An 18,733-nucleotide genomic window follows, 5' to 3' on the forward strand; every position below is an offset into this window, starting at 1 on the left:
GTTCATACAAAATGTTTCCCTTGATGATAAAAACATTCTGCTCTTTTCTCCAGAACTAAAATGGCCACATTTTAGAGACAGGAATAGCTTGTGTATTCATTTTATTTGGTTTGCATGCATATCTATCTTGTAAATAGCTTTGGGATCTTTTAGGATGAGTGGCAGCAGACAATTGGAACATGTTTTCTGATTCTGGAGTGGACTTCCAAATAATTAGACCACCATCCCTCCCAAAGAAATCTCTCTTCCTTTTTAACTTTCTGGAGACTGTGAAAGGCGAGCCTTTGTCCTGAAGCAAAATTTATTGCAAGGGAAGGGATGACAGATGCCTTGAGAAGGGAGAGGAAATTGCAAGAATGAACTCTGAGCTTTTTATTTTTTCAGCTCATGTATTCACAGTAAAACTATTTCTCTGTAGTCGGCTATCTCTTTCTCAGATGAAGTTACAGAACAAGGATGAATTAAAGGGGATGGAATGCTCTGTTATCAGATTGCAATCATTTTAAGACCAGCTGAACCACAAGGGTGATTTGTAAAGTTAGAGGATGCACTGGCAAGTTGTCATGTAGAGTAGGTTGTATTTTGAAGAACATGAAATATCATCCAAACATAACTTGCCTGACTCTTATTTTCTTGTTCTTATCTTGAATCTGAAGAAATAGGAACTTCAAAGACAAATGGGAACTTCATAAGACCAATTTCTTAAAAAGTGAACTCAGAATTGAGCATAGATATTGCTTTTCTGTTAAACTAATCCCAACTCAATAGGAAGTTATCAGAAATTATTCTCACAGAGTAAAAACTTACAAATAGACCATGTTTCAAAAACACTTGATCAGCTTTGCCCAATCTTTATATGAATTGCTTATTGTGTGGTGATAGAACTCATTGGAGACTTTGATTAAGCCTTACTGCTTCAATCATACTTATGTGTAGCAAGACAAACATTCACAGTATGTCATTCTTGTGCAACATTATCCATGGTTTTATGACTGCTGTATCTGAAATAACCTAAGTTTGGACTCGCTCTTTAAGGTATAATGTTTGTCAAGAATGTTACATATTTGTTTAGAGATGGACATTCGATAGGTATATCCTTGCTGTGTATGGGAGATCACTAATTCTTCTCTGTGCTCTTATATAACTAAAAGTATTTCTTTTGGAGCATTGATTGCTAGGCGAGATTTGCTTAAATCAGTATTTTATTTTATTTATTTTATTTATTGTTAGATTTATATACTGCCTCTCGCTAAAAACAACCCCAAGGCGTATTTATGGTTGGTGACTACTGGAGATGTACAAGCTGCTCAGGTTGAAGCACTTGGTCTCCAGTAGTTCTTCCTCACAAGGAACAGACCTTGTAAAAAGTGGCTTTTGGAGCTGCCTACCAATTTGAAAAGTGGGGAAGCATGAAAAGTTATACTAGTTTTCATCCAAGATCCTGTGACTTGTCTTTATCCTGACCACCTATATTTGGAAGTAAAGTTTAACATTTTCATGGGCTCTTATCCCCAAGTAACATAGCTGTCATTCACAGTTGTGATTCATATTTATCTGATGTGGTATAGCATGAACCGTTTGAAATACTATTGCCAAATTTTTCTTACCTGTTTAAGGATTCAGTGTAGGATTTTTTTTAAAAAACACATTAATTTTTCAGTGTCACCTTTGAGTGGGAACCAAGTGTCAAAGTCCATCTGCAGCTGGAGTAAAATAAGGCATCAGTTTTGCCAGTAACTGGGTATGTATACAATATTCCAAAATGAATTTGAGTATATGGAACTGTCTGCAAGTGAAAGACTTAGTTTATTGCTTCTGCAGCTCTTGGATTATTGCTTCAGTAACAACTGAGACCCCAGCATAGTGTGGGCCAGATTGGATGATCACTTCCCACTACATGATGGGAACAAAAGTGAAACAGCACCTCACCTCCCCATCCACCCAATATACCATTGCCACTGGCTGTTCATTAGAAGGTGTAACATTCAAATAGGGTGTGTGTGTGTGTGTGTGTGTGTGAGAGAGAGAGAGAGAGAGAGAGAAATCCAAAGCATATGGGCCCACTTCATGTGGTTAATCTCCCAGAATAAAATTCAGGAACCAACTGTGTGATGTGAGCTGATGATTTGGGATTTTATGCATGTAGAGCCTATATAAATTTTTTTTTTTTTTTAGATCCTTGTAGATAAAATCTGTCGTATTTGGGCCAACTTGGATTCAGATCCATAATTACTGCAGTGTATGATGCAGAGGTGTCCAGCGACTCCTCTTATGTGCGTAGGCTGGATCAGTTTCATTTTGTGACTTTTGAGGATGTGGACAAGCGGATTGGAACGGCATGGCCTACCACCTCGTTTCTTGACCTTTGTCTGACTTGGCTTATACTGTCATCCAGGGGGGTTGTTATAGAAGGCCTGGCAGGGATTATAAATGCTTCTCTGAGGGAGGGCAGGATGCTTCCTAGTTTCAAGGAGCAATTATTAGACCTCTTCTAAAGAAGCCTACATTGGATCTCTTAGAGTTAAGCAACTGTAGGCCTGTCTCCAACCTTCAGTGGATGGGCAAGGTAATTGAGAGGGTTGTGGCCTCCCAATTCCAGGCTGGGAGGAAACTGATTTCAAACTGGCTTTTGGGTGGGCTATGGGGTGGAGACTACCTTGGTGGGCCTGAAGGATGATTTCCAATGGGAATTGACAGAGGGAGTGTGACTCTGTTGATGTATCTTTCAGCGGCTTTCAATACTATGGCCCATAGTATCCTTCTAGAACATCTGAAGGGTTTGGGGGTGGGAGGACCTGCTCTGCAGTAGTTCCGCTGCTTCTACCTCTTGTGCAGATTCTAGATGGTGTCACTTGGAGACTGTTGCTCTTCAAAATCTGAGCTTTTGTATGGTGTCCCTCAGGGCTCCATACTGTGTCCAGTGATTTTTAAGATCTACATGAAACCGCTGGGAGAGATCATCAGGAGACTTGGTGCAGGGAGTGTTCAGTATGCTGATGACACCCACATTTATTTCTCCATGTCAACATCATCAGGAGAAGGCATAACCTCTCAGAATGCCTGCCTGGAGGCAATGATGGGAACTGCATCTGGGATGACTGGTAAACACACCAAAAATTGTGTTTGGGCTTTGTGTGGGGAAATTAGCTCTGGGTAGGGCAGCTCCACATCAGATTAAATTTACACAAAGTTATGGACCCAGGAAATAATGGGACTGAGGCAAGATTGAAGTTTGAAAAATCATAAGAAGGGTTTGTTGAAGGGAGGGGTTCCGTGGAGAGAAATGTGTGATTAAAGCAATCCTATATCAAGTAGCAGCAATATAGGAATATGCTGAAAGGCATCATCTCATACTGTGCGGGAGGAGGCAATGGTAAACCCCTCCTGTATTCTACCAAAGAAAACCACAGGGCTCTGTGGGTGCCAGGAGTCGAAATTGACTTGATGGCACACTTTACCATTTATTTATTTGTCTGTCTTAATTTATTGTTAAATTTATATACTGCCTTTTATTAAAACAAACTTTTATTAAAGATACATTCATCTGCAAAGAGGCGTTTCAGCTTAAAATCCTAATTGTATGCATTCCCTGGGCTAGAGAAAAAGGCTTAGAGAAGGAGGCAATGGGATTTCAGAAAAAGGAGCAGAGATAGAGATGGGCTCAGCGAGGGGCAAATGTTCATATTACCTGAGCTTCTACTAGTGCAGAAACCTTGGGGCTTCTTGAACAACTGAATGACCTCATTCCTCAGGGACAATTCAGTCAAAAGCAGGGGTGAGAAGGCAGGAGGGGTTCAATGACAGAGGCGAATTTACAAGAGTACCACCTCCATGGACCCAGCTTCCTATGTTGGCGAGGAAGACTGGGCAGATCAGGTTAGGCCAGGGAACTGATCTGGAAATTGGCACAAAAAGCTGGACACAGCCTGGCGTGTGAGCAGCAAATTGTCCAAGCTGCTCATGACTCCAAGAGGGTTGTAAAAGAGCACACTGGATCTTGGAAATGGCATTTGATATACCCAAGAACATGTCTGGGGTATATAAATTAACCTTCTTTCTTGACTAGGGCAGTTCCAGGGAATCTCAAAAGATCCTATTGTCTTGTCTGCTGTGCTGCACTACAACACAATGAGTGAATAAGATGATGCAAATGGAGTGGCTGAATGTGCAAACACGGGAACTCTTCTGGGTCAGAAACACCTAGTGGACTAATCAGCATTTTAATGGGTACATCTCCAAGTTCCTATCACTCTCTCCAGCCTTCTTTTGATAGGGAGTGAGTGCACTGTTCACTCACCTTATCTGACTTCCCTGCTGAGATAACTGCCTTTCAGCTCGTTTGAGGCATCTATGGAGGGGAGGTAAACCAAAGGAGGGTCAATCATGCAGAGAGAGCTTGGAGAGTTAACTGTCTTGAGTTAACTTTGGGAGTCTACTCAGGTGTTCCCCAGCATGGGGAAGGCACGAGGTGAGCTCCCATTCAATTTGGCTCTTTTGCAGCTGCTAAATCTTAGGGGTAACTGTCCCACTACCTACTGAGCGACTGTTCCCAAATATGCCAACAAACTGAGAGCTCACGATGCTGAGCATGTAAAAAGTGAGACTTATATGCCTGCAGTCTCAAACATGGGCAGAGGTGCTTTGGGGAGCCGGCAAAAAAGTAGTGCTAGTAACAATGGGCTGGATGAGGGATATTAAACTTAGACTGAATCCAGATATGATGGAGGTACTTATTATGTCTTTATTATGTGGGGTGACAACTCGGGAGACTATTTTGATCTGCTAGTTGTGTATGGGGTTCCCCAGAAGGAACAGGTATGCAGTCTGGGGGTGTTTCTGGATGCTAACCTCTCCCTGATGTTCCAGGTTGAGGTGGTGGCCAGAGGTGCTTTTTATCAGCTTTGGCTGACACACCAGCTGCATTTCTCAAGATAAACTACCTCTGAACAGTGGTACGTCTGCTGGTAACCTCTAGATATGACTACAGCAATGCACTCTATGTGGGACTGCCTTTGTATGTAATATGGTAATTACAGTTGGTGCAGAATATGGCAGCCAGGTTGGTCTCTGGGTCATCACAGAGCGACTATATTACTTCTGTGTTGAAAGAGCTACACTGGTTGCTGCTAAGTTTCCAGGTAAAATACATAGTGCTGGTTATAATCTATAAAGCCTTAAATAGCTTAGGCCCTGGGTATTTAAGAGAGTGTCTTTTTCACCATGACCCCCACTGCCCATTGAGATCATCTGGAGAGCTTTCTCTACAGTTGCCACTGGCTTGTCTGGTGGTAGGGTTGTGCACGGACCACGGAGGCATGGTCCGATGCCGGGTGTGTGTCTTGCTTTAAGGAAGGGGAGTTGTACTTATCCCTCCCGCCACTTTTCCCCCTCCGGCGCTCCGTTTTGTGGTGAAGTTTTTGGGGCGGCAGCGTTCCTCCCTGCCGCCCCAGCCCCCCTTGTTGACTGGAAAAAGCAGAAGTAGTTGCCGCGCATGTGCCCGCTGCCACGCACGTCTGCTGCGCTGTGTGCGCATGCAATGTGGCATGGGCACGCAGCGGCATGCACAAGCGCTTCAGCTACTTCTGCTTTTTCCGGTCAACAATGGGGGCTGGAGCAGCAGTGAGGAATGCTGCCGCTCCGAAAACTTCACCAAAAAACGGAGTGCTAGAGGGGGAAAAGCAGGGGGGGGGAGTACAACCCCCCTGCCCTTAAAGCAAGACCCTCCCCCCCAGCATCAGACCGCTGGACCGGGCCACACTCAAACCGGTTCACAGGCCTCTAAAATGGCCTCAGGACCAGTTCGTGCACATCACTATCTGGTGGCTACTCAGGGACGGGCCTTCTCCGTTGCTGCCTTGAGGCTCTGGAATTCACTCCCTGTTGAATAAGAGCCTCCCCATCTCTGGCAACTTAAAAAAGGGCAGTTAAGACACATTTATTCACCCAAGCTTACACTGTACATATTACAACAATATCCCTGGCGGTTGCTAAATTCTGTTACACATTGACCAAACTAAGAGAAGCTAGAGCACAGCAATCGGTTACTGTCAAAGGTTCCTGATTTTATGTATTTGATAACATTTTAGATTTTGTTTCCGTTTTTGTTTTCTCTCTTTACTGTGTATATTCTGTGTCTATTGATGTTTGATCTAAGATCGTAAATAAACAAGTAACACCCAAGCTTTTAATTAGATTTAGTTTTTAATAGTTTTAACATTATGTTAAATTGTTTTAATGTTTTAATTTCTATTGTTTTTATTGTAAATCACCCAGAGACATAGGTTTAGGGTGGTATATACATTTGTTAATTGAAATAAATAAATAAATAAACACACACACACACATATATATATCTGGAGGCTGGCTGTTGGTGTCAGAAACAGAATGAACAAACAGGAGTAGCACTAGTTTGAGGGCTCTCTTTCTTTAACTATGTCAAATGCTTTGTACCGGTATATTATAAATAAGGATGGGATTTATATACTTATAAATTATATTATTGTAAATATTTTGATTATTTAATTATTTTTAAAAGGGATTCAACAAAAAAGCCTTATGGTTTTTACCTACATACAAAATATCGCTTTGGATGCCCTCTGCTCATGAGTAATGAATGCTATGGAATGTGGAATCTATAGCGCTACACATGTCTTTCAGTTTTTGCTTTCTTATATTGTTTTTATGTTTAGCTTGGCACATTTTATGAATCTATAGTTAATACCTTTACATTATCTTTTACATTTTATATTAAACATTTTCCAAGTCTTTTGTCTCATAGCATTTATTGCATTTGATTGTCAGATGTAGGGCAGGTATTCTCTCACTTCCTACCATGGCTGGGGCAGCAAGGGAAATCTGTAATCAATCAATCAATCTTTATTTCAGTCTTAGACCAGCATAAGAGCAATTAAAGAAAGAAAGAAAATAAGATACAAGCAGGTGTTAGGCAATACAATATAAAACTTAAAACTACTGTTATGGAACTATAAAAGTGTAGGGTAGTAGTAAGGTGGAAGTAAATTTAAATTTCATATCATATATATATATATATAAATAAACTAAGGCTGTCTATGGCAGAGAGGTCTACAGCCTAGTAAGCAGTAGGCCAGAAGGGCTCAACATATAAAAGTACTTTTAAAAATAGTTAAAAACAGTTGTGGGTGTTGAAAAGTACATAGAAGAGATTAAAAGTAAACAATTAAAAGGAGGTTACAATAATTCGTGAGAGCAAAGACTGGATTTATGCAGGCGCAGCCCTCAGTCCTTCTAGGGGGAAACTGTCAGGGCCCTGCGGATTCTGCACGCTGTAGCACAGAACTTTGTAGTGTTGTGAGTAATGGTGGGGTCTTCATCTGAGAGCAGCAGCAAGGTATAGAATTTACTTGAGCAACCAGGATGCCTGTGGAATACTGGTGAGATGAGCTTGGTGTGGCTATCTCTATGGAAGGGGCACAAGAGGAAAACATGCACAGTGGTTTCGATCTGCTCTGTGTTGCAAGGACATAGTCACTGCACAAGTGGGATCTTCCTGAACCTGCCTTCTAGAATGGCTGATGGGAGGGTGTGGCAGCGCGCCTAAGTAAAGGTCCTCCTGTGGGTTGGGATTTCCAGTAGTGACAGATATGTGGCGGGAGAGGGGAGGTATCTCAGATGGTGTGGGGAAGTTTGGGACCTTGCCAGTGTTCCTTTTAACAGGGATTCCCATGACTGCCATAATCCCCAGGCAAAGGCTATTGCTTCTGGGGGTGCTGGGAGTTGTAGTCAACAACATCTGGAAATCTCTTTTAGAGGGAACACTGGACCCTGCCTAGGTCTGTTTGGCGTGCTATGTCCATTATTCTTTGTTTAAGCACAGATTTGGCCCGGCCGTATCCCATAGCTAGTAAGAGGGGGAGGGAGAATACCAAGCTTGACAGTTTGGTCTGAATAGCTCTTTTCCAAGAGGGATAGGAAGGAGTCCTGGAGAGTTGGGGGGGCATTATGGGACTTGGAGGGCAGCTCTTAAAAATTTGGATTGTACCAGTTCCAAGGGGGCAAAGCTGTTGGGGGGGGTCCCAATTGTGCATCATAGAGGAGCTGTGCCAGCAACTTGTCTCCAAATAATTTGAGCGCCGTAGGGTAGACTTGAGCCCGAAATGTTTTGGAAGCCATTATAGAAGCCTCTAAAACGTTTCAGCCACCGGGGCTGTTTTGGGTTTCAGAGACAGTGGGGATGCTCTCTTAAGGGCGGGGGAGGGTGCACTTACCCCTCCGCCACATTTCCCCCACTGACACTCAGTTGTATCAAAGCCCCTTGGGGTGGCAGCGTACCTCCCTGTTGCCATGCTTGGCCAGAAGTGGCCGGAAGTACCGGGTGCCTGTGCACCTGTTGCGTGTGCACGTCCAGTACTTCCGGCTACTTCCGGCCGAGAATGGCAACAGGGCAGCAGGGAGGTACGCTGCCTCCCTGAGGGGCTTTGATACAACGGAACGCCGGCGGGGGAAATGTGGCGGGAGGGGTAAGTGCACCCTTTCCTACCCTTAAGGGAGCACCCCTGCCACCTTTAAAACATGGAGGAGCAGTTCCGGGCACATCCCTACCATAGGGATGTAGTGGCCTCCTTTGGCTTGAAGAAATTTCAGGATGTCAGAGGAACAACTCTGCATGGCGTGAACGACGTACTCGCTATGGGCTCGTCCTTAGCTTGAGGCATGTAGGACCACCCCCAAGTACCTAAAAGAGATGACCTGCTCAATCTTATGGCCTTGTATACTCCAGGAACGAGTCTTGGCTCTCTTAACTAAAGCCATGATTTTAGTTTATTGATAGTTAATTTTGAGCTTTTCATCCTTGCAGAACTGAGCTAGAGCCTCCAGGGCTCCCCTTAGCCCAGTGGGAGTCCTTTAGAGGATTGCAGCATCCTCAGCGTAGAGCAAGGTGGAAATGCATCTTTCAGCCAACTTGGGGGGATGGAAATCTGACCTGTTTTAAGTGGCTCACCATATTGTTAATGTGGAGGTTGAAGAGGAAGGAATCTGTTATCTGATCTGAGATGTAGTGATTCACTTGGAGCCACAAGTCTCATTTTGAGCATGAACTTACTGTGGTCTTAGGCAAGATGCTGTCTCTTTGTCCAGGGGTGTAGCTATAATTGAACAAGGTAGAGACTAATGTTCCTTGGCCCGTGGGAGTGGGGAGTGTGCAAGCTGGGTGAGCTCTTGCTCATTACTCGCCTCCACGGATTCCCTGATTTGTTGGCAAACTGCTGGCTCCTGATCAGAGGACTCATCTTGGTTTCAATCAAGATGTGTTCTCTCCAGGATGGGGGGATGGCAGGCAGCATCTCTCCCCGCCTTCCCCTCCTGACTGGCTGTCTAGTGCTCAGGTTCAGCTTACTCCTCCCTCAGCCTGAGTGATGGGCTCAAAAGTAACAGGAACATCTTTTTTTGTCAAAGGAACTACTTCAACCCTTCTATTCCCTTGTCTTTGTCTTAGCTCTCTCCCATCTGGAATATCATAATAGAGTTTCTGTAAAGATTACTGAAGTACTGTAACCGAAGTGCTCTGAGCACTTCAAAAAAGGCTATAGAAATATTGATTATTTGCAAATACTTTAAAATGTGAATTGGCCATAAGACACAGTTTGAGTTCTTCTCTTTCAAAAATTTAGGGTGCTTGGCAGCCAAACAATATGGCAAAATTTAGGGTGCTTGGCAGGACAAAAAATGAAATTCAACACACCCCATCCCAGACCCCACCCTCATTATGTTACAAGGAGAACCTTAAAAATAATGCTATATCTTTGAAACTTTAGTGTTGATCTTGTGAAAATATTAAGTACAGTTTAAAAACAACAACCTAGAAGATGTAGAATTCCAAATCCAGCTGGTAAGGGGAGTTAGAGCAGATTAATAACAGGACAGGTAAAGTTGGATGTGACTCTCGGGGTTCATTGCTTTAAAATTGGCAAATGCTTATGTGCTGCAACTTTGGATTGTCAAGTTGAGGTGTCCGAAGAACACAAATTACCTAGCTTCTAAGTTCTTTTGCCTTTTAATTCTTATAGGTGTCCTACATTGGTCAAGACTGCAAAGACATTCCAGAATTCCTAGGGAGACAATATGGATATATTGCAAAAAGGCTGGATCTTAGCTTCAACTTGTTACGGTATGTCAGATTTGCATAAAGGTTACTGAGCTGTGAATTAACAAGGGAAACTTTTTTGTACTGTTACTCATCTTTTGTTTACTACAGGTCATCAATTTCTCTATCGATGTACTGTTAGTAAAATTAGGTAATCCTTGTATTAAAACAATGCTAATAGAAAATGGTTTATGATTAACACTTATGCTGAATGTAGAAGAAATGAGATGATTCTGTCAGTCTCAAGTATCATTTTTAATGTGATGAATGCAGCTTGTGTTGCATGAGAAATCTTTATATTCTTGATTTGTTTTTGCTGAAAGAAAAGTAGAATGGAAATATGTCTGAGGAACATAACAGGAGTTCCTAAGTGCTTCAGATCAGCTGAGTTTTGGTAAGTCCTTTCCAGGCTGAGATTCATTTTAAATTGCCCAGGAAAAAAATGACACAATTTAAAAATCAGGTTCCTCATGTTGAAAAGTATTTCCTGAAAAAGCATTCATGCTAACTATATTTTATATAACAATGAAAACACATTGACTTGCAACTAGAGCCTTTATGCAAGTTAAGAACACTATCTATGTAATTCTCGTAAACGTACCCGTCGCTAATCCTATGTGTGGTAGCTCTTGCAAGAGTTTGCGAGCAGCTGCCTGTGGGATAGTGATGGGGATGACAATGGCGGTGGCAGCCGGCCAGCAGGAGCAGGAGGTGGTGGCAGGCTGGCCTAGCCAGCGGGAGCAGGAAGCAGCAGTAGGCTGGCTCAGCTGGCGGCGGCAGGAGGAGGCCTGGCCAGGGGGAGGTGGTTGCAGCCACTATCGGAAGTGGGAGGGCAGGAAGAGGGGGCAGGCCAGCTTTCCAGCTGGCCCACCAGCCAGAAACTGTGGGGGCTGGGACGGAGAAGCAGTGGGCTGGTCTGCCTGCCAGAAAGCATGGGCGGGGGAGAAGTGGGCGGCGGGAGAAGCAGCCGGTTGGCCAGAAAGCTGAGCGTGTGGGGGTGGGGTGGGGGAGCAGCAGTGGTGTGTGGGCTGGCTGGAGGTGCAGATGCTCTGTGCCTGGCCCAGCTAGTATAAAATATTTGGCCAAGAAGGTCATGTTTTTCTTACACTGCAGAATTATGTCCTGAATTTCTGTGTGGCTTTCTCTGTATACAAACAACAATACTATGCAGAGTCATTTGAAGGCTGATGCCCACTTAATTGGGAATAAAGCCCCAATGAACAAAGAGGGACTTGCTTCTGAATACTGAACATTACGCTAGAAAGTGTCTAGAAGCAAGGGCTGATAATTACTGGGCAAAATATTTCTTCTCTGAAGGGGAAAATAAATGTGTATTTGCTTGGTAGAGTCATGAACTGCGCACTGAATATATGCAGAACTTGGGTAGTTGGAAGGCATAACATAGGGGTACAAGGTCATCTAGACAGACTTAATGGATGATCTTGGTGAGGCGCAGAATGGCATTGAGATGGTTCCTGTATCCGCTGCCACAATTTATCTTCAGTAGTACTCTCTTATAACAACTACTCCCCTTTATAGCAGGGAATGCTTTAGGGATGGGATGTTAGTCCAACAGAGAAAGTACAAATATTTTAAAAATAAACAGGAATTATTTTTTTCACAAAGAAAAACAAATTAAATAAAAAATTATCCTTCCCAAGAAACACACAGTTCAAAGTGCAAGTACTTACAATTTACTATCTTGAAGTTTGAGTCCCTTTCTACCAGCATCTTCCTTGGCAGTTAGTTTCCAACTGACACTACAGTACACACCTATAGAACTCCTCCGCTCAATCAAAATACCTGGCAACAGTTCCCATACTTTAACTCACTAACCCCCCAGACCAATCAACATATAAACAGTTCTTAACCAGTGAGTTCTTACAGGGATCCTTTTGAACCTTGCTGTCTTTGATGAGTTGCTAAACCCTGAATCCAGCAGAAAGGTCACAATAATAAATAACTTACTGTGTGTGTCACTTGCACAGCTCAACCTCTGAAGCCAGTTTCCACCCCCACCCCATGGTTTTCAGTCTTGCTTACCAAAGCAGCCTTTAATGTTGTGTGTGTAGAGATTCAGTAGGTGTTAATATGCTTGTATTAAGTTCTTGTGTTCTTTTAAACTGAACTATTTTTTAAAAGGGAGAATAAAATTGAAATTTGAAAACAAATTAAAAACCCAATGACATTTTTTATCCACCTTGGTGCTGCCACCTTGTTTGGCCATTATTTTAAACTTTTTGATTGTTGTCTTGGGTGATGTGTCTAAATGTAAGTCATATAATTCAAGCAGTTTGGATTCGCAAGCAGCATGGAACATTTCCTCACGGACAAATTACTATTTCAGAATTGTTAAATCAGCTAGAATTTTAATGATATTAATCAAATTAATATTTAAAAGTTTATCTTGGAAAGGTGCACAGTCATTATTACGTGCATTTTGTACAACATAAGCTTCCACACAGCACGTTTGTTGCAAATTGATATTAGGCCAATCTGCTCTGACCACTAGGTCAAGTTAGATACAGTATGTACTTGCAGTATAGCTTCATTTGTTCAGCCCCTTGTTATGTAAAGGTAATAGTGGATCAGATTTATTTACAATATCCTGTATATTGGGGAATGAAATGCACTGTGGAATATTGCTACTATCTTCAAGAACAAACATGCTCTGAAGTCTTGTCAAGGGGTTTTTGTGCTGTACGTTATAAGCTTAATGAATATAACTGAGTGAAACACTTGTAGAATATGACCAGCAATTTCTGAAAAATTGTGTGGAGTGTCTCAGATGTCCACTAATATTAGTGGGAGCTGGAAATATTCATCACCTTTTAAATACTTGAGGCTCAACTTTAACAACCGAAAGAGGGGGAAAATGGCTTTTCTTCCTTTCTCTTCTCCCCCTGCATTTTCATTAGGCTCTCATGCTGGGTTTTGCAATTACAGAATAAGAATGCTGAGTATATAATGCACATTTTGAATACTGTATTGATTTTACTAAGGAACAGTCTTGGATGACTAAGTACTTTGATTGGCATCTATACTAAATTTGTTTCATTCTAGTATTTTCCAGACAACTTAGAGTAATTGTTAGGAATATTGCAATTAACTTATAGAAATAAATAATGCTACACTGCAACAAGTAGAGTGGGATCATAGATCTGAGCAACTTGTTTGATGGTGATACATTAAAGGGCTCGGGAAGTTTCACATACTGTATATCAAACATCTTTTTTTCTCAGTCATCAGTGTATTTAAATTACATTTTTGTATGTACAATATTTAAAGATTGGCTGCCAATCTCCAAAGCCTCATTTCTTTATAGAAAATATTGAACATTTTGATCAGTTTTCTCCATGCATGCAAATTCTTCATGTGTATGTTGTGATGAGAAATTGTACACAATATACAAAATATTTTGTTATATTATGGCAACTGTTGGCAAAAAGGTGGATTTGCATTGAAGGTGGATGGCTGAAATCAAGGATGCTGTCCACTCTGTGGCCTGTTACAAAAGGCTGGACAACATTATGGAGACTCAGACTTGCCCAGTGTATGAGTTCTGTCTTCTGACTGCACTGGCTGAATCAAAAGGATGGGCACCCCACTGTGATGCTTGACTTGGTTTTAGGAGCTTGCTGGAAAATGTATAGTCAGGGGTTCATGAAATTTTTAAAACTCGGTTGTCTAATGAGTAGCAGAAATGGTTCAATATTCATAGGTATCAGATGTCTCACCAGCTCCTCCTCCTCTGCCACTTTGGAGGTGTGGCACCTCACTCACCATGGGCAGCTCCTGCCACCCTCGCTGCTGCCACTCGTAATGCCCTTGGTGCTCCTGCTTCCCTCACTGCTGTTTTCCATTGGCTCTCTCAGCCTCTCAGAAGTGGAAAAGGCCCATTCCTGTCTGCAGACAGGCACAGGTCCTTTTCCCTTATAAGCAGCTCGAGTTGGGGTTTGTGTGCATCTTTGTGTACAATGTTTGGGTTTCTGTGCATGTTTGATTCATTTCAGTGGAGCTTGCACAAGAGAACTTCTTGAGAACTGTCTCAAAACTTTGCTGTCTACAATTAATATTTCTAGAGCCAGACTGGAGCGATTGGGGTAATCCATTAACCTTCTTGAACCTATATGCTTTCTCCCATGGGACAAACAGCTTTAGGGAATTATTTTACGTTAAGAAAACAGAATAAAGGGATAAGGTTAACCTCTTCCTTCCTGAACATTATGGTCCCAATCCAAATAATTCCCTTGGCTGTGTGTGTTTAAATCAAGAGGAAATTACGAGATCTTACTTAGGGATCAGAGTCAGGGCTGTACAACTTTAACCCACCTGCAGGTGTTGGACTACAACTCGCATCATCCCTATTAGCTTCTGTGGCTGAGGATGATGGGAGTTATAGTCCAACAGCTGGAAGGCAAAAGGAATGTCAGCTAAATACCCTAGCTGACATCCTGACTAATAAAGCACACGCTGTGCCTGAGGTTAATGTAAAACTCCCACAGTGTAGGGGTGTGCATAAAACCGGCTTGCCCAGTTTGGTCTGAGTCCAAACTGGACCCAAACAGAACCAGGCATGTTCAGTTTTGCCCCATCCAAACAGCAGGGGCGTAACTACCATTAGGCAAGGGGAGGCGGCTGCCTGGGGGCCCCCAAACCTCGAGGGGCCCCCCAGAGGCAAGTCACATGTGAAGTAAGTGTGTGTGTGTGTGTGTGTGTGTGTGTGTGTGTATCAGCGAGGGGCCCATTTTAAAATTTTGTCTCTGGGCCCACTCCAGCTTTGTTACGCCCCTGCCAAACAGACCCCCTGCTTGGCTTGAATTCGAGCTGATTCAGGCATTCTATGATCAGGGAAACTTTTCTTTTAAGAACACTCACCACCTCGGAGGTCTGTGTGTCTCAGGTGGCTCCCCCTCTCCCCCGCTGGCCTCCCCCTGATCTCACATGGCCTGGTTCAAGCTGTTTTCGGCCTGTTATGGGCTTCGCTGCACTGGCGGTGGGTATTTTGGAGGCCACTGTGCATGTTAACTGGCCATCTGCATGACCAGGTTTGGTTTTTTAAATGGTAGAACCCCCAAACACTGGCGCGTGTGTGTGTGTGTTTCAGCTTGACTGTGAGCTGAACCCCGAGCTCTCGAGCCAGACCAGTTTGATTGCGAACTGGCTTGAGGGCGAGCTGGTTTGCACATCCCTATCATGGTGATGTGTTTTCTCTCTTCCAGAGCACTTCCGAAGCATGGGCTGATTGGGGATGTTTTCCCCACTTGCACAAGAGCACACATGTAGAGGGACTGTGGGAGTTGTTTGTGAGCCCCAGTTGCATCTCTGCAGTCCTTCATTGCACATGTGGGGTTTTATTTAAGGATGTCAGCCACTGAGTTTTACTGACATTTCTCTTAATGAGTCAGTCACTACCTTTAGAGGTGTGGAATAGAATGGATTGCCAGCAAAATCTTTCCTGATCCATCCTAGACGCAGCTGATGGATACCTCCACATCTTTCAACCAAGTCCCTCATTACACATACTCTTCATTAATCAAAAGGTTAACTATGTAGCTGCTATAGCTATGGGTTCTTTATTAAAGGCTTATATACTATTTGTTGTACAAGTAGTTCTGTGGTCCTAACCCTTGTAGCTTACTCTTTTTTTTTTGTTTTGACAGAAATTAGTCACTTTCATGCATCATTGTTCAGATCTGCAGTCTTATCTGAGCAGAGATGGATACATTAATTTAGGAAATCTTTGTCATAAATCTCTTAATTTTTGAATTTATATAGGAATTACCAGTCTGATTTTAATATAACTTCAAAAACCATACAAAGGATTATGAGAATCTTATTTAATCAGAGACTTACTGTGGTTCCTGGAAAACTTTAAGCATAGAACTGTAAGGTGAAATTACTGATAGCAGCTACATGAATTCCTCAGTTTAATTATTCCTGAGGAAGTAAACAGACATTGATTTCAGTGGAAAGTAGCTGAAATGAATTAGGTTGACAATCTCCTGACACATTTGCCTACTTAAAAAATTAGGAGGAGAGAAAAGGCAGCTGAATATGTTGAATGTTTTGACGAGCACCACAAGGAAACCCCCCCCCTCAAATTAAATTCCATTTGTATCTAGCGCTAGATAGTACATGACATATGAAGTGATATAGCTTTAAAATATGTTTTGTTCTTTTCTTCTTTGAGACAGACACTAGGTGCAAACCAGAAAATGTTGGGCACACCAAGTACTGTTGAAGCCCAAGAGGTCATAAGAACAGTCTGGGGTTCAAATAACTGTGCAATTAGTTCTGTGTTCCCAAAATAGCTTTGGGCTTGTGTTTGTTTGCCAGTTTATTATTATTTATTTAACACATTTTTATACCTCCCAAAACACAAGCTCTTTTGGGCGGTTTACAACAAAACAATAAAAACAACCAATAAAAAGATTAAAACTTTTCAACAATTAAAATTTAAAATGTTATGACACATGGCAAACCATTTTTGAATCTGATGTGCCTTTCAAAAGCAGTGCATGGTGTTGTGTGGAAAGTCTGCTGTTCAAAGACTAAAAAGGGAAAAAAATCATGGAGTATGTCTAAAGTAGGTCTTTGGATCCCAGTCCCAAATATCTTGGTTAATGAGATCTGATTGTTGGCTCACAGAAGGAAGTTTTGTTTGAACAGAAAGGAAAATTAGAGGCAGTTGCCTCAAATGTACAGCCTCAAGAGACAGCTCTCAAACCAGGATACTATGAGATCATTGGACATCTTTTTAGCTGCCAAAGAATGAAGTATCAAGAAATTAGTAGCAGAATGCAATGTTATGGCCAAGCATTGAAAAAGGTGCTCTGGTGTTTGGCACAATATGGCATAGCTTCCACTGTACTAGAAAATACCAATCTACCTGCCTATCATAAGTTTCAATGGGACTTAGGGTTGATTCACATTAAGGGACATTCATCCCTTGATGTCTCTTCATTTGATGACTTTCAGCTGAATGTGTGAACTGTATTCATTGGCAAATATTGTGTCTGAGTAAACGTCAATGTGATGGCAAAGTTTTATCTGTGGTGGTTAATCTGTAGCGGATTATATATCCATGAGTGATTCACCTGCATGTGTGAAGAGTAAAAAAACAACAACACATGTGTAGGTTTATCTGGATTCTAATCCTTTTAGATGGTTTGCTGAAGCAAAAGCTGCTTATGACAGTTTGCTAGAGGTGTCTCCTGTGAAACCCATGGCTGAATTCAGAAGAACTCAAGACTGGTTTCATAAGACTGCCCTTGTGAATGCTGCTTCTGTTGTGTCGGATAGCATTTGAACTCCATGTTGTTCAAAGCCTTAAAGATGTGTATGGGATATTTGTTCTCTTCACCCTTTGTATGGTAATGCAAAGAGATGGGACAATGAAGGGGGAAGAGAGAGAGACTGAAGATAAAGCACAGTGATCTCATTATATTCCTTAAGATGAATCTTCATATGTTAGAAAAATGCACTATTGTTAAAACTTTTCTTTATGGGTACATTTATTAGGTACTGGGAATATTTTCACTGTAATTGGGTAAGTCTTAATACTAGCAATTGCATATTTATCAGTGTGAGAGGCTGTTATTAATGTAGCTGTCATGCACAAACACATTTCTGCATGAAATCCATTTAGTATGTGCATTATTCGGTCTGGACTGTCACCGGGACATCAAAGCCCCCCTTAGGCATAAGAGCCCAGTGCCCTGCTGTGGCTGCAGAAAGGGCTTGATCAATAAATGTAACATGTTAATGCGGAGCAAATAGAATAAAAGATTTTCTTTGACAAGACATGAAAAATCACCTTGTGTCAGCTGGCATGGCAATGCCATTTCAGCAGAGACACTTGCAAACTTGATCTGACAAGTAAAGAGGAGAGATGATGGTTATAAGGTGCTTTTGTTTCAAACTTCTTTTTTGACCTGTCAGGCTTTGAAGGAGCCTGAATGGCCCTTTTTTGTCATGTGAAAATTGTAGTCTTAGGCAGTTATGAAGCAGTTATCTCTTCTCAAATTGTGAATGCTGCTGTTTAATTGATTCACTTAGCATTTGAAACTGTCACGCATTAATAATTGCTAAATCCTGTAGGTACTCTCTGATGTGTCATGCTTAAATGTGTAGTTATCAGAAAATTAATATCCTTAATGAACCAGCGCTTCAGACTAGCATTGCATGAAATTCTCCTTTGCCCTTTCATTTGTTGAATGTATACCAGCCAGTTTTCAGAGTGAACTCCTCCTGGAGGCTGGTTGCATTCTTTTTGATGCCCGACAATTGCCAGATTTGCTTTGGGTACACAGTGCGCTAAATGACAAATACAGTAATTATACCAGAGTTAGTAATTAACATAATTATAGTCAATTATGACAAATACAGTGCAGAGCTAAATAAATGAGAGGGGGAGAAATTAGCAAGCTAATTGATTTATCTTCTGTTTTTTTGCAACTGGCAGTTGTAGCCGTTTTTCCATGTGAAATAAAGTGCTGTTTACAAATACTGGATTTTGTTTTGAAGCCATTCTGTCTTGCAATTCTACTGCACAATTACATGCTTTAAAAAAAAAAAAAAGACTCAAGCTAGGTAGAGAGAGAATTT

General features: G+C 41.9%; 1 protein-coding gene across 1 annotated transcript in view; it reads left to right on the forward strand.

The window, feature by feature from the left end:
- Positions 1-17,435, forward strand: part of LOC128350555 (leucine-rich melanocyte differentiation-associated protein-like) — a 36,141-nt gene extending 18,706 nt beyond the window's left edge. Inside the window, exons 2-3 of the mRNA XM_053308966.1 lie at positions 10,047-10,147; positions 17,291-17,435. Of these exons, the coding sequence (XP_053164941.1) occupies positions 10,047-10,147; positions 17,291-17,435 (246 nt within the window). The remainder of the gene's footprint in view (positions 1-10,046; positions 10,148-17,290) is intronic.
- Positions 17,436-18,733: the final 1,298 nt, after the last annotated feature.

The sequence above is a fragment of the Hemicordylus capensis genome, chromosome 3 (genome assembly GCF_027244095.1).
Source record: "Hemicordylus capensis ecotype Gifberg chromosome 3, rHemCap1.1.pri, whole genome shotgun sequence".
Taxonomy (NCBI): domain Eukaryota; kingdom Metazoa; phylum Chordata; class Lepidosauria; order Squamata; family Cordylidae; genus Hemicordylus; species Hemicordylus capensis.